Genomic DNA, 16,271 nt, shown 5'->3' with positions numbered 1-16,271 from the left:
TCCTTTGAGCTCCACACAATTAAGGCAGTAATATATTTGACGTTATGGCTTATTTACTTATTACTTTTAAAGTGAATTATAGGGCAATTATGCTAATGCTTCTCCAAGCATTTCATAAGCCCAATAATGGAATTAAGTGCATGATGATTTCACATACAATCTTCTATGGTGGTGGTGATGATGATGATGATGATGGTGTTGAGAATGGTGATGCTGATGATGATGATGTGTTGCATGTGATGCCTGTATTTTAAGTCCACAAAATGAACCAATCAGACAGCATCCTGTAGAAGAAATACTATGGGATAACTTGCTTACTGGAATCTCTCACCCCCACCACATTGATCATTTGCCTGTTGCAAAAGCAAGTTGTAAAAGCTTTAGAGGAAATTATACTAAGAGAGCCAAGAGTCATGAATTCTATTCACATCCTGTGCACCATCAAGTTTATTCAGAATAAAATGACATGCATCATCATCATTATTTCATTTATTTAAAACATTGGAGAAGGCATTGAGGTAGAAACCAAAAACAATGACATGAGTTACAGTAAATAAACTTAATAGCATATAAACTCAACGGCATTAATGAGGTCAATTTATAGTTCTTTTGTTAAAGTATTCTATGGTCTGTTCACAGCTGATGATTGCCTTAAGACCCCATGGGTCTGTACTCTAGACTACACAAAATCTCTTCTTCAAAAATAGCCAATCTATCTACAAGCTCACAACGTGTCGCAATGCGACGTGTTGTCGGCTTGTAGATCGGCTATTTTCGCAGAATATTCACCCCCAGAATAAGGGTGCTAGGGTCCATGTGGCTTTAAGTTAAACTAAAAATCTACAGTGACAAACTGGTTAACCACTGCCACAATGATTTATAGTATACCTTGGTCACTCTTCAGAAAAACAATGGTCTTCTGGATAGGGAACTCTGCGGATAATCAGATTAAACTGCAGCCCACGTACTCTATACAATCTTGTGGGTTCAAGCCCAGCTCATGACCTATATTTCATGTTATCCTCTTTCTCCTTCCACAGATAACTGTTTACAGGGGTATGTAAGGTTATAGGGACCATTGTCTAACTGAAAAGACCCTCAATTGATTCTTGCAGTAGCCAATGTGTCCATCAACAGTCATGCGCCCTGTCTAAGTGTGTTGGTGCACAATACCAAACCTGTATCTCCTAGGGTGGGCTGGTTGAAGGAATCTTCAGTGACATAATGTGTACAAAAGATATTCAACACTGATTATCATTTCAAGAAGACAAAGTCTGAGACCATATTGAGTCAGCAATAAATATGACACTATTCAGCATGATTTATGTTCAGAATCCATAAAACTAACCATTAGAACAGGAACCAAACTGCAATATTTCCAAGAAGTGACTAAGATTGACATTCCAATTCAGGCTAAGTGTTAGAGGTTAATTTGTTGCTGGTGTTTATTGATGTAATGTACCTGCCATGAAGAAAGATTTGTGGCCTCCAATCCTCCATGGTGAGGTTTTAATGTTTTCTCTATAGTCTATCTCATGGTCAAGAGTCTATTCTACGATTCCCATAAAATGAAAAAAAAAAAGTCTTTCAGCATTTTACCAGGTGTTCTTATTTAAGCATTAATTAATTCTACTAAACCAAACTCAATGATAAGATTTACTCCCCCCCCCTCCCCATTGAAAGGCTTTGCTAGTAGGAAATGTAGAATTAATGATAATGGCCATCAGCCTCATTTAATTTCTCACTTTGAAGAGAGTATTAGCTCAAGAGATTTGTCTTTCCTCAAACATGCTGTTTCCAGAGATGGTGGACTAGAAGCTAGATGAATAGCTACTGCCGATAAAGCCTATTTATAGCATAATGATATTTCCTTGCTATCTTCTAAATGCCTATATGTGCGCCATTGCACAATGGCATTGTGCGCCAAAAATAGCAGACCTACAAGCTAATATCTGCAACGCAGTGAGCTTGTAGGTTGGCTATTTTGGGTACAGGAGACCATTGTGCATCGAAGTATGAACGACACTAAAAAGACACTAATATCTACTTTACTCACTGTTCTCGTTCCTCTGAGCTTGGAGCCACTGTCTTTCTGTCTTCCCTCTGTGGTTGGGATATGGGTTTGCTGACAGACAACTGCTGCATGAGGAGAATAGGACATCTTGTTTCACATTCCTCTGTTGCTAGTCTGTGACAGAGAGCAGATGTTTCGTGTGACAATGTGTCCCAGTGGTGTATTTATCACAACCATGGATCTCCCGGAGAAGTTTCAGGGTGCTGGAATAGAGCTGTCACAGGAAAGTTGAATCCTTGACAAACGCTTCACACGCACACATCATGTTTAAATGTTGATGTTTTAGGACTACTGACAGAGATGCAAAATGTGATGCCTTGGGATTGAGAATGAGTTGTACTGACATACGCGTGCACACACACACACACACACACACACACACACACACACACACACACACACACACACACTGCATAACAGCTGCCAATTAGGTACAATTTCACATTTCTGCATGTATCTTCTAAATATTCTGGTGGTAATACAGTAGCATCGTCTTAAACCTACAGGCCAGACATTTTTACCAAAGCAGCAATTCATCTACCCATTTCTGTGCCTGTAAATTGCAGCACCAGCAACTTATTGTAGCTGTATCAGGCTGAGTGCATTGGCTGCCCCCTGGCTAGGTGTTATTGCTTCTTAATGCAGTGACAGAGTGAATACTTGTCTCCTTGAAAACCATCCAAATGTAGGGTATATGTTCATAAATATTCGCTCAGTTTGTAACCTCAGAGCAGAATTGCAGTTTGTATTATTCAGTGTCACACTTTCAGGGTTGAAAGCACACTTTGCAGGCTGAGAACACGATGCAACAGAGCATTTGAATGGTCACAACTGTAAGCAAAATGATATCAACTTTTGTGAGCTTTGAGGCTCACATATCAAAGTTGCTGGCAAGTACACTGCACAAGGCAGAAATCACTATTCTTTTTAGATCACAATGCATCATTACCTTTTAGTTTACTGATAGCTTGGGGTCCGGGGGTTTGTTAGTGTAAATATTTGCTATCTTCACTGCTTTCTAATGGAACATCTCAACATGTTTATAAAGCCATCCTCTTTGTTTTGTGAGGAGACAGCTCGATGGAGTTATGATAAATGTATGTACAACATATCAAGCAAGAATTAAGTGGACATTGCTATGCTAGAAACCTAATTTCTTACTTCAATATAATTATAGTAAGACAGAAACCATATCAATCGATTTTTATTAACCACATTTACATTTGCTCTCCTTTAGATGCCATGAAAATGTATTCAGAGGCACGTTCCAATTAATCCATGATCCAACACGGACATGTGGCTATATATTGCAACCAGCAATACATCTACAGTACTAGGTGATAACAGAAAAAAAGCCTACTTCTTTATTGTATTGCGTGTAAACAGATTTGAAATGGACAGAGCACTGACAGAAAAATAAATTGCAGCGAAGACGGACTGCATTCCCCTTGCACTATATGGCCCAATCACTTGACCCAATCCTCGACCTCGTACTGTAGAACAAAGTGCACAGATTGCTTTTAAATCTCACCCTCATTCTCTACATTGCCTTTTTTCCCTCTACACCAAATATATTCACCAAAAATAGCCTACTGTACCTACGAGCTCACAATGCTGCAATGTGTTCTGAGTTTATAGGTCTGCTTTTTTCACTGAATGTTTTGTCCTCAGAATAGGGATGCTATAGGGTTCATGTGGTTAAAATGCTTATTTGTCAAATAATTGCAACAGTCTGATATGGAAAAAGAGAAACAGTGATTGTTTAATGATCGGTTGTTATGTATATAATTATGTTCCAATCATGTGCTTCTCTGTGGACTCATGTGCTTGTAATAAATAAATCAGTTCTATATTTTTATCTGACTGTCATTTATTTATTACACTATATAGTATATTTTTAATCTCCAAGAGAATGTGGGAACCAAAGTGGCAGTATGCTATAACCAGTAGGGAATTTGATTGGGGATGCGGGGGGATCACAGCATAAAATGTAAAGGTTTACAGCATGTACTAATTACCTTAAACACATCATTATAAACATATAATAGGGAAAGATGTTAAGGTAACTAGATAAAATGGAATTGTAGAATTTGCAATGTCAGGTGTGTTTAAAACGTCTTACAACAATGTCCTTTGGGAGGTGTACATGTTAGTGTATTGCACCAGTAGGGTTGTACCATCCCCACTGTTACAAAATAATACATTCCCTACTGACTATAACCCTGAGCTGTGTGAAATCTCTGGTGAATGTTGTTTTGATGAGCTTTGTTTGAGGCCATACTGTATAAAGAACACATGATGTTGCACATCTCTCTTCAGATCACTCGTCATCCACTTATCTCCTGAATTCCATTACACAGCCACACAGTGCTGCGCTGCCTTAATGTGATCAGTGAACCTAGAGCAGTGAGCAGCCTTGGCATCTGATCTCTAGTCTTCATTAGAGTATTGGTTGCCACAATGAAATATGTTCACATATTTATCCCACTGACTGGGCCACAGTAAATCCAATTCCATCTTGATCTTCTTATTCACAGATGGTTAGAATTCAGATTAATCAAAGCGAAAGTGTCGGCTTTATCTGCAGACATTCTTCTTGAGAACATTGTAGTTGTTCTGTTACAGACGCATTAGATAACTTCCAATGACGCCTGAATTAATATGGGGATCATATGGGATGCGTTTCTGATTGAGATTAAATAAAAGTAATGACCATAAAAAGGGGAGTAATGGCTAACAGGTATGGAGGTCTGTCTTTCATAACAGTGACTGACCTATCTGAAGATCCCATATTCTTCCAGCCCCTTTACTATTACGATAACATCTTGTTCTGGATGTCTGACTTAGGGTAAAGCTTTATGCCAGTTCAAAGACAAATGTTTTACTTATTTTAATGAAAACTTCAAACTTATAGTATTACAAATATAAAAAGATAAAGTGAAAAAATATAATACATCAAAGCATATTTGCTTTATGGGATGTCAATATTTTGAGCTCCCAGATTGATATTGTATAAACGCTCACGCACATTTCCATCCACAGCGAGTGACTACTATCTAGCATGCAGTAGCAGTTGACAAATTAAACACAGGCCCAACTTTCATTTCCTAAGGAAAGATGCTCAATAGTGGACAAAAGGGAAGTAAGAGGATTATCCATCACCAAGGAGATCCCTAGACTTTAGCCGATCCACACAGGGAAATCTGATCACAGAATCACACGTCCAAGTCCTTAGTGTAGGGACTCTAGTGGTGAAATCCAAAGTAAAGCCTGCAGCACATAAATACTATGTAAGGCCCGGCCAGGACAAACATTTCAACACCAATGCGTCTTCACTCCGACGAAGATGCAGTAGTATCGAAACATTAGTGTACTCCAGATTTATCTTTGAGTTTCATCTCCCAGAGCCCAAAAACGGCATGAATATCAGTTAGAGTAGACTACTATATCCTACACAATGTCTATAAGGTAGCTAATATTGAGAAAAGCCCGTCTCCTACATCTTGAGATGAATAAAAGTTATTCTGTGGTAAATGTTTGTGGCCTGTGGAGCCTTAAAAAAAAGGGTCCTGATCTATTGCACCTGTTCCAAAAACCTGCTAAACCATTCTGTAACTTTGGCTTACGAGAACATGGTCTTCAAAAGGTAAACACGCATCAGGTATGGTATCCACTACAAGTATCATTTAAGTTTATAAAATGATTACATATGATATATGATGCACCCCGCCCGATGGCTCACAGAGTGAGGGCCCTATCTTGCCTTACCCCTCATGCCTAAACCTTTTAGCGATTTTTTTACCATTTTTGAAAAACCTCTTAAAATTGTTGAAATACCCGATCTACAAGCTTACAATGTGTCAATGTAGATGGGCTATTCTCACTATTTAAAAAAAAGTTTAACATTCCTAAAAAGGTTCAGGCATAATGGGTAAGGTGGCAAGATAGGGCCCTTTAAGGCTATAGTGCTTCCTGTAGCCTCTCTCCTGCTTTTCTTGTCTCTGTCTGCTATCCTATTGAATAAAATAAAGTAAAAAAAGAAAAGAGTGAAAGTTTGCTTGTTTGTTCTCATCCACCCACAGACTGTTGTTTCATTGCTCCACATACATCGTTACAGCAACTCCCAGAAGAACCCATTAGGAACCATAATCAATGCATGATCGCATACGGTAAACAAATTCTAAGTTAGATACTGAAGGAAGCATTGCAAACACAGTAAAGTCTCTTTGGAATACAGTGTTAATCTTAAATAACCACTATCAAACACCATCATGAGATATACTGTATAAAGAATTATGTAGTCATTTTCAACATGACTTTGAAACAAATTAAGCCGACAGATGAATATTTCGCCTGTCAGAATTCAACAATCTCTCACAAGCACTACACAAGGCATAAAATGAATCCCCAAGGCACAATTTGACCTACTGCTCTATGTTTGCATCAGCAAATGCAGCTTATATCGGACAATTGCCGAGTTCATGGTGCACAGGAACTCTGTAAGTCTCAGGAGTTCCTCCATGGGAACAAACTGCAGGACCTGCCTCTGACACTCAGACGATTTATTGTCTGCGTCCTTCTCTCTTGCCAATCGACCCATGCAGTCATGGAGGTCAGTGAGCCAGGGGAGGAGTTGGACAGCAACGTCAGGACAGAAGCCCACACACACTAGCACTGTCCCAACCACTCCCACCGGGGGCGGACAGCTGAATGTGACTGTGCGGAAAGACAGATGCAGACAGAGGACAATTGCTGCAGTGACACGGGTGAAGGCGGAGAACACAGGCAGGAGGAGGGCATCCCCAGGGTGAAGGTTCTGCATGGAATACAGAACACAACCCAGCAGCTCTTTCTGGTATTGTGGATCGCCATCATGCAGTGTGATTCGGCTAGTCACAGGAAAGGAGGGCTCTGCAGAAACCTTTATAACTAAATCTCCCATTTGATCCCCACATGCCCCCCACACGGACCCACTTCCAAAGATCAGACACTGTCTCTTAACATTCTTATCATCAGGGCTGGATGCTGATAAATCACAGAGTCCTGCCACCTCTGCCATGATAGAAGTGGCACAAACTACTTGGCAAGAGTCACAGGGAGGCATAAGAGTCGATAAGACTTCAGAACTTTGAGCCGTCTGCAACAGCGCTTCGTTTAGGTGGCTCAACAGACCTCCTTCGCAGAACGGAGAGTTCCTGACCGTGGTTAGGCCAGCCCCCATGATAATGTACCAGGAGTGCACGTGGCAATTTGCCAGTGGTCCTTCCAGTACACAGCCTTTCCAAATGTCCTCAGTGCAGTGTCCCTGTATCCAGGAAGCAAGGCAACCCCTCTCAATGCGTTCCCTCCAGCTCAGGGTAAGCAATTCCCTCCGCTCATTGAAGGTGCCAAGTCGCTTCCTCTGGTCCAGTGGTCGCCCTCCTGTGACACTGCAGCAGGCTGGATTTACAGTGTTACGAGACAGCCAACGGGCTCGTGGAAGGCAACTCACCTAAAAATGGAGAAGGAGACCTGATCACTCACATCAATTAACAGAGTTATAATATCTGATACAGATCATAAATAGTGCATTCATTGTCTCGCTAAAATTATATAGAATATGAATTAGGAAGGTGTGCTCAGTAGAGGGCAAATCTCCATCAGGAGGCATGCCCCAAAAATAACACTTGCACTTTCTGTCGCAGTAACAAATCACTTCCCTCCCCCCTCTGTCTCTCACTTTCTCTGTCCATTTCTTTGTCTCTGTAGGGCAAATTGTAAAAAGCCGAACATACAGTAGGACTATGATGTGGCATCTGTTGGATATATACGGTATACACAGTTTACAGTCTACAGCACTTTCCTCCAGGAAAGTGGTAATTGAATACATTATGTCAGATATTCAAGTGGGGAAACCTGGATGGCACAAGAATTAGAAAGTATTCAAAACGAGCCACAAATTAAGTATGCGTGTGCTCGCAATCTCGCATGCACGCATCATAGATGCAAAGGATGTTATGTTGTCACAGTTAAAACGTATGTTGGTGTTAATCAGAAGGGGGCTTGCGGGTCTCCTTCTCTCTGTCGCTCTCCCTCCCTCTTTATCTATGTGTGCACCAGTCTAAGCACTGAGTGGAGGAACAATGAAAGAATTATGCTGTGTAAGGTTTGGATGTTCAATCACTGTATAAGAAATGAAGATTGAGTAATGAATCACTTGGATCCCTACCTGAAGGCGCTGCAGATATTCCTGTGCAGTGTAATCCCTGATGATGTCAAGCCGCTGCCTCTGCTGCACACTCATAGCTTCAAACAGCCGCATGTTCTCGTTAATTGTCTCCACTTGCAGCCTGTGGAAATAGGAGCACACCTGCTCATGTTGCTCCAGAAACGATGGTGGGAGGAGGGCATTTGGGAAGAGCGCTTCGCGGTTAGCCAGACACGGTCCGTAGTTCCGAATCAGCTTGGAGAGCAATGGCCTCACAGCTTCTTTGCCATCATAGTGCAAGCACACAACATAGACTTCAGAGTTCCCAGCCTTGCTTGTGGCAGGCTTGAAGATGTTGACAGTGCGGAAACAACAGTTCAACAGGTAGATTAAGCAAGTGGAGGAATGCTCATACAGGGTGAACATCTTAAGTACAAAGGAGCCACCAGGGCTTAGAAGCAGTAGTGCCGCTGTAGCCTCACAGTAGAGCAGAGAGGCCACTAGAGCCTCCTGCTCATCAGGAGTCTCCTGACAGTCAAAACTCCCATCTGCCGTCACAACATCCACACTGTGCATATTACTGACAAATGTCTGTAGCTCAAGCAAATGCTTTTGGTTCATGATGTCACCAGTGTTATCTGAGCCAAAGAACCACCACGGCAGCGTGTTGGCGATGAGCCGATCATCCGCAATGGTCGTGTCGCCGCCATTGCCCTCGTGGTAAGGGTTAAGAGTATTGGCGGCCCAACTCCAGTCACAGTAACGTGTGCGCTCACTAGTTTTGATGTAGTGGTTTAGAGCAGTGATGAAGGCCCCGGGAGCTTCGCACAGATGCACCGTGTTCAGCTCTCCATTCCGTAGCGCCTCCTCCGGAAGGAGGTCAAAGGCGCCCAGGATCTCATAGAACTTACACCAGGCCTGAGTGCAAATCTCAGCATTGGCAGCAGAACGTACAGCGGCGATGACCTTTCCTGCACGATTGGTGGAGTTGGTATGCTGGTGCCAGATCTCGAGATTCTTGTCACTAAGCTGGTTCTTCACAGCATTAAGTGATTCTTTTAGGGCCTGCAGGCAAGAGCTTTCCTGTGGCAGACATCTGAGACAATCATTTGGATCGGGGATAGACCATTCCCCAGTCGACGGTTTGGCATAGGTTTTAACCTTAGTGAAAAGTTCTCCGACCTCAGACACAATTTCAGGGTCACAGGCCAGTCTATCACTAGACTGCTGCTGCCTGCCTCCTTTCCTTCTTGTCCCATGGCTTCTACTCATCTTCCCCACTGGAGAACCTACAAACAACAGGAAGAGGACAAACAGAATGAATAATAAAACATGAGTGTAAGACAGACAGACAGAACAACTTTATTAGAGTTGTGTTCTGTAATATATTGGGTCCTGACTGCATGGCCAACATTGTGGGTCCAAGTGTGAAACCAGCTGATGAGACCCACTGTACTGTACTATGCTTTACAGTTAACATCAACTGTCAGGCCTGCTTATGTGGGATGTGATATATTATGGTGGAGGGGCAAATTTACACTAATACTTACAGACTCTCGCAAGGCCTGGCCCCATACATTGCATTTCCCCTACATGCATGAGTGGTGGTGGATTTCCATTGAAGCTCATTGTTGTGAGGTGCCTTGGGGCAAGCTCTAAAGACTACCAATAAAAATGTCCAAGCCAGTTGAGTGGTATTAACCATCTTAACCCAAGCATCCCTATTCTGGGGGGAACATTTGCCAAAAATAGCTACAAGCTCACAACGCATCATGACACGTTGTAAGCTTGACAAATATGGTCTACATATAGGGAGGTTACAATTTCTTGCACCAAGGCCTCTTGCAATTATTCAAAACTACATAATATAACCAAATCCATGACAAAACAATATTCTGCAATGTTATAGCCAATCACATCTATCTGGACGTTTAAAGCAGTGGTTCTCAACCAGGCTGCGACCCCCAAAAATAATCACATTTGAACTGGGGACCCCACCCTGACAAGCACTTGGAATTGTAGGCATTACGTTTAGTTTGACTCGGTTCCACAGATAAATATTGTGAAAATAGCCGATCTACAAGCTCACAACGCCGTTGTGAGTTTGTAGATCAGCCATTTTCAAAAAATGTTGCCTCTTTCTCATATTATTTGACAATTTGGCCAATGTTTGAAATTATGTTTAATTATATTTTAAAAGTGAAAAGAAGAGAACAGGAAATTATGTACTTAGATGACAATATTGGGGGATGTAATGCACAATGCACAACATAGACAATAGCTGATCTACAAGCTCACAATGCCGTTGTGAGCTTGTAGATCAGATATTTTCAAAAATTTTCCCAATGTTTGACCAGTTTTTATTGTAGCCTATAGCTTGTTGATTACTTTTGATGCATTAATGGTCTTTTTTCATTTCATTGGTCTTAAGTCCTTAAATTGTCATCTGGGACTTATTCTGTACAGAAAAGTACTAGTACTAATATTTGTGGTTTTACACAAAATTAAAGAACACCCAGTCCCTCATCTTTAGCCTATTTAGCTAAGCATGCTACTCTGATGCTACTGCTAGGTAGCCTAATGGTCATACGGATGAGATCCCTATTGTATTTCCAGTATATCATACTATGATGACATCTCGTTCAATGCGTGTCCATTACAATTACATTCATAACGTTCTGAACGTACAGCGGTTTCATGTATTGATTATTTTAGCGGTAGCTCCTTTCACCATACAAACACATATATACACACCTAACTTTAAACAACTTTTAGCAACAGTTCTGTGATGTGGAGGAACTAGAACTTACCGAGAGACGAGGAACCATGCTGTCATGTGAGCGACACCCGGTCTGCGCGTGCGCATGCTCGTGGTGTGATTTTTAAAGGAACCCCCTCTTTGTTTGGGTTAGTAGCCGATTATAACTCTATGGTTAGTAGTGCTTACTGCTTAGTGTTTATTGTGTGCTTTTAAAATAGCCTAATGTAGCCTACATGATCTACATCTGATAAATTGCCCAAAGCCACAAAAGAAAAAAGCCACAAAACAGACTGCTCCATCCATAGACGAATGAAGGAAAAAGTGACACACACACACACACACACACACACACACACACACACACACACACACACACACACACAGAGAGATGTATTGTGGAAAGCCTGGTGACGCGAGGTTAGTAGTGTATACAGTGAGTATATGAAGATATCTGTATCTGTCCCTTTTATGCCCATATGGAAATCCCTGATGTCATCAGTATATGCCCATATATGGGCATGCATGCCCCTATTGCATTTTGTGCCCATATATGGAGCTGACTGATTTGTTTGCGCCTGATGCCATGGCTACACATGGTTAGACAACACACTCCATATTTGGGCATAGCGGCATTGGGAACTCCTTTTATGGTTATGGCTGTGTCATGGTGACATGTCACATGAGCATGATGTCAGAGGACCGCCCGCCCCCCTGTTACATGTGCCCTCTCTCTGCCGTGGCTTTCCTGTCTCTCTCCATTCTCCTATCTCCTATGTAAATAAAGTGTAAAATTCCAAACTTGAATGTAAAACAACAATAAAACGATGTATTTCAAGTTACAGGGTTGTAGAGCTTAAAACACCCCCTCCCAAGAACATCACCTCCCATTGCCCATGAGGAGACCAAAACTGCACCCCTCCCCACAAGCATGCCAACCAGACACAGCCCTATAGAAGCCATGAAGCATGTGTGCATGTAAGACACGTGAATCTGTATGACCTTGTTTTTCTTGCAGTGGCAGTATTATCATCGGGCTGTGAACGTCATTACGGAGATGAATAACCTCCATCATCAGGGTGCAGAACCATTATTAAAATGGTGACAGGAGATCTTGACCCCGTGGCTGAATTGGGGCTGGTAATTGTCACAGTGGCAGTTAGCTCAGGTGAAGGACAGGCCTCGGTCAGCTTGAATGTGTGTAGCCCCTCTGTGTGTGCGCGCATGCGTGCTGGTATTTCATCTCATGTAAAAAAAAAAATGAATTAAGTAAATATTTTAAACCACAATCTTTTATAATTATAAACTTTTGTGGATTGTGCATTACATCCCCCCAATATTGCCATCTAAGTAGAATATTTGCTGCTCACTTCTTTTCACATTTCAAATATAATGAAAGTTAATTTCACTATATTTCACTATATTCTTAAGGCATTTCTAATAGTGAAGAGAGAGACAAGAAAGTAAAAGCAAGTGGGGATGATAGTTTCTTGGTTGGATTTGAACCCAGTGCAATACGATCATACCGTACTTTTAGCCTCCAGGAGATCTGTCCTGTTTGATATTACTGATGAGATTTTTCTTTTGTGAACCTATTATTATGATATCATAATGTGCTGAATATCATGATCCTTCACTAATGTTCAAAATGGGTTTTAGAGGCAGTTTTAAAAAAATCCCCCAGGCCCTCATACTGTAGAGATTTACACACTACTGGACAGCAGCATTTACACATGCCCTTTCATAACAATCAAATTAACGTTGAGTATATTCTTGAATGTGCCTGAAGCTAACATAGCCTTCATTCATAACCCTGATGATAGTCTTGCGTGGTCAGCGTTCCAATCTCGCTCCACTCTTAATGGAAAAAATAAGCCTGTGATCCGAGGTTATACCTACCATGATGAAGATTTTATTCAACCTGTTGTATACTCCAACAGTCGTTTATGGTATAAACTAGTTATTTTCAGCAAAATCACTTCATAATTCAAACACTATTGTGTGATATACAGTATTTGTGATTATCTCTCAACAAATTGAAATTCCCAATTTGATATTCCATGCATTGTTTTCCAGGGGGGAAAAGTAGCATTCTATATTGAAATTCAGTGTTTTGTCCCCTAATCTTTCTCTTGTCTCCTTACATAAACCTCCTCTTTAGTCATTTATGAGTATTTATGCTGGGTTTGCTTAGCTTGCAGTTCCCCCAGATTGCAATACAGTTCTTGGTCAAGTCTTGAGTTTGCATGTGCATTCAAACATCTGAAATTATCATCAGCCTTTTTACCAATTTTTGTTTCCTGCAAAAATGCCAATGTATAATGAACCTAAGAGTGGAAGCATTGCTGTCACAGTAACAGGTGAAAAGTTGTCTCTAGAAATGTTCTAGTAGCAAATAATTTAAGTGCACCTTTGGATCAATAGGTGCTATAATCTATGACAATCCCAACTCAGCTTTTATTGCAACATGGTCCTCCTTAATCCTTTGTGGACACTTAGCTGAATTTAAGTCATAATTCCCTTCACACTGAAAGAACTCTGTGACAACTAATGACCCATCATCTCATCACTCAGTGGTGGACTCAGGCTGTTTGAGGGGCAGGGATGTAAAAAAAACAGCACCAGCTGCATTCAGTGGGGCATCAGCACGTTAAACGTTTTAATGCATTTATGGTGAAACAGTTACAAACCTTCAGTTCCCTATACCTAATGTTCACTCTCTTTCGAAACCAATACACACATCCAGACAATTTTCTAATTCTAAAATGCTAACGATTCTAAACACTCTCAAGATTAGTTTATTGGCTCCAAATAGGAATAACAATCCTGCCACAAAAATATTTTAAAAAGGGTACATGTTAGATTTAAAAATGTTTTAAAAAGGGTACATATTACTTAATAAATACATATTATTTAAAAATCAACAACAGGGAAACCAGGAGGGCATTTACCACTACTGAGGCATCCCATGAAGGCACATTGTTTCGCATGTAGGAGCATGTAGAGGCCAACACATTATCTAGCATATATAGGGCAAAATACCCCCAGTTGAGAAACACTGCTCTAGGGTGCCCTGCCAGTGGAGATATACAGTATACCCATGTTTTCTACACTGCAAGGGCACTATAGAGGGCACTTCATGTTTTCTACATTGGAAGGGCATGCTAGAGGGCACTTCATGTTTTCTACATTGGAAGGGCACACTAGAGGGAAGTTCATGTTGTCTTGCACGCTGGGCCACCATAGAGGGCATTTATCTACAGTGCCATAGGGACATGATTATTATGACATCAGTAGAGCAATTACTTTCCTGACTCATCTGTGTTTTTAATCATTGAGCTTCAATTATAAATCATTGTGGGACTTAAACAAACTTTCAATCTCCTGAAACCATCCCTAAATCTTCCTGCCCCAGGGTTTATTTGTACATTCAACAGAAAAGACAGAAATTGAGCAGGAAAAGGAAGGAAGCCTAGCTTATTCAAAATCCTCTCCTTATTAGACAAATAATACAAAATAACAAATATCTAACCATATGTTTCCAGATGAAAAGTTATTTTAATTGCGTCTTAATTGCTGGAAAGTAAGATAATGACTTCAGCATCAGTGATTTCCATAACTGTGAATCTCTAAATTTGATAGAAAATTCATGTTTTGATGTACAATAAAATAAAGGTGCGGATGGATTTTGTCTGTTGAAATTTGACTGTGAAATCATCCTCAAAACCTAATTTGTTAAGATATTATAACATCATATATAAACAATATAGCAGTAGTTCATATGGGGGGGAAGAGTCTCTAAGAGTTCAATGGGAAGTGAGTTTCATATCCCCTGAAAAATATCTGTCCAAGATGCTGTTGTGTAAAACATTAACCAACCTTGTCCTATACATATTCAGTGTACATTTCCATTGAGAATTCAAAGCACAGTAAATTTCAACTATTCACCTTTGTGCAACATGACTTCTTCACTGCTTCACCACCTTAACAGGATTCAATAAAACGCGGACAACATTCTCCTCCAGTCTTTATTCCCACTGGATATGACATGTATTCATTGAAATTCTATTTCCATACAATTTATATTCTTAATTTACATCATTTTCAAACTCATCTCTTCCCATTCCTGGCTTCTTCCATTTTCTTGTCTAGAATTTCATCAACTGCTTTTTGGTTAAAGAATATCTTGGGTATCAAAGAGTTCCATGAACTGAAATTCATCAGTCTGTACTTATAGCAGCATGAAAAAAGTAATCTACAAAATTAGTATAAGCATGTATAAAGAAAATAGGCATTGCACACCATGGGTAAAATATTGTGTAAACCACAATAGCACACAGACATAATTAACACATGTGCCATGGTGGTCTAGGTAAATTTGTTTACTATAGGCTTTTTTCTTTTTTACACCTTTTGGTGGATATCCCATTTGTGCATTGTATATGAGTGAGGATGCCTTTGCAATGTTTGTAAACGGTAAAACAAATAGTCACAAATCTTCTGCCAAATCTAAATTCATTCGCACCACATGTACAACAATCAAGTTGTGGTTGCCATTGTTTATATATAAATGGTCAGTGAGGAGCATATCACTGCTTATCTAAATTGAACATGGCTTCATAAGAATCAAGAATGTGCGTGTGTGTGTACGTCCCTGCTTGCATGTGCGTGTATGTTGGGTGTGTGAGAGAGATAAAGACAAGTGCAAGTATGTAGGCTTCTATTTCTGTGATGTCAGCATGGCTGATATGCTGCTTGTGTAGGTCTCTCTATGCATAGAAATATCCCTCATTTTCGAGATCCATGTCATAACTCATTCTTACATTACCACACACTCACATGCATGCACACACAATTGTGCCATAACTCCTTCAAGGCTGATGTCAGTAAATGATAAAACAGTGGTACCCAGCATGCCGCAGCTGTCGCTCGGTGCAGCAATATCAAGCCAACAGATTTACAGGCTTATCATTCATAGTATTGGTTAAAGATCTGGGACGTGTGGAGGTCAGTGGAAAAGCGAAGGGCAAAAAAGAGGCTGAGGAAATATGAGTGCACTGTATAATATCAGGAGGAAATGGTGACTGTGTGTGTGTGTGTGTGTGTGTGTGTGTGTGTGTGTGTGTGTGTGTGTATATATATATATACACATATATGACGTGTGTCACGTAAACGTATACAAAATAGCCAATCTACAAGTTCACAACACGTCACGATGAGACGCGTCGTTTGTAGATAAGCTATTTTATAAA

At 40.6% G+C, this 16,271-nt stretch overlaps 1 protein-coding gene across 5 annotated transcripts; it reads right to left on the bottom strand.

Annotated features, from left to right (window-relative positions):
- Positions 1-4,947: 4,947 nt before the first annotated feature.
- cmtr2 (cap methyltransferase 2) lies at positions 4,948-11,177 on the bottom strand. Of its 5 annotated transcripts, none has more exons than XM_080439156.1 (3): positions 11,072-11,177; positions 8,283-9,541; positions 4,948-7,565 (listed from the first exon to the last, which is right to left on the bottom strand). In XM_080439156.1, the coding sequence occupies exons 2-3, from the start codon at positions 9,531-9,533 to the stop codon at positions 6,507-6,509; spliced, it is 2,310 nt and encodes a 769-aa protein (XP_080295282.1). In that variant the 5' UTR covers positions 9,534-9,541; positions 11,072-11,177; the 3' UTR covers positions 4,948-6,506. The 5 variants fall into 5 exon arrangements, with proteins under 5 accessions (XP_080295282.1, XP_080295281.1, XP_080295283.1 ...); XM_080439155.1 differs by having other exon boundaries at positions 8,283-9,550; positions 11,072-11,100; XM_080439157.1 differs by lacking the exon at positions 11,072-11,177 and adding an exon at positions 11,016-11,040.
- Positions 11,178-16,271: the final 5,094 nt, after the last annotated feature.

Source organism: Gymnoscopelus braueri (assembly GCF_963280865.1).
Source record: "Gymnoscopelus braueri genome assembly, chromosome: 1".
NCBI lineage: Eukaryota > Metazoa > Chordata > Actinopteri > Myctophiformes > Myctophidae > Gymnoscopelus > Gymnoscopelus braueri.
This window is presented reverse-complemented; position numbering and strand designations above follow the sequence as displayed.

Bases quoted from the DNA above. Each gene is read 5' to 3' on its own strand.
- cmtr2 (XM_080439153.1), bottom strand. From the start codon at position 9,890: ATGAGCTTCAATGGAAATCCACCACCACTCATGCATGTAGGGGAAATG. The intron at 9,551-9,811 runs GTAAGTATTAGT...TGTTGTTTGTAG, and splicing joins GCCAGGCCTTGCGAGAGTCT to GTTCTCCAGTGGGGAAGATG. The intron at 7,566-8,282 runs GTAGGGATCCAA...CTCCATTTTTAG, and splicing joins AATATCTGCAGCGCCTTCAG to GTGAGTTGCCTTCCACGAGC.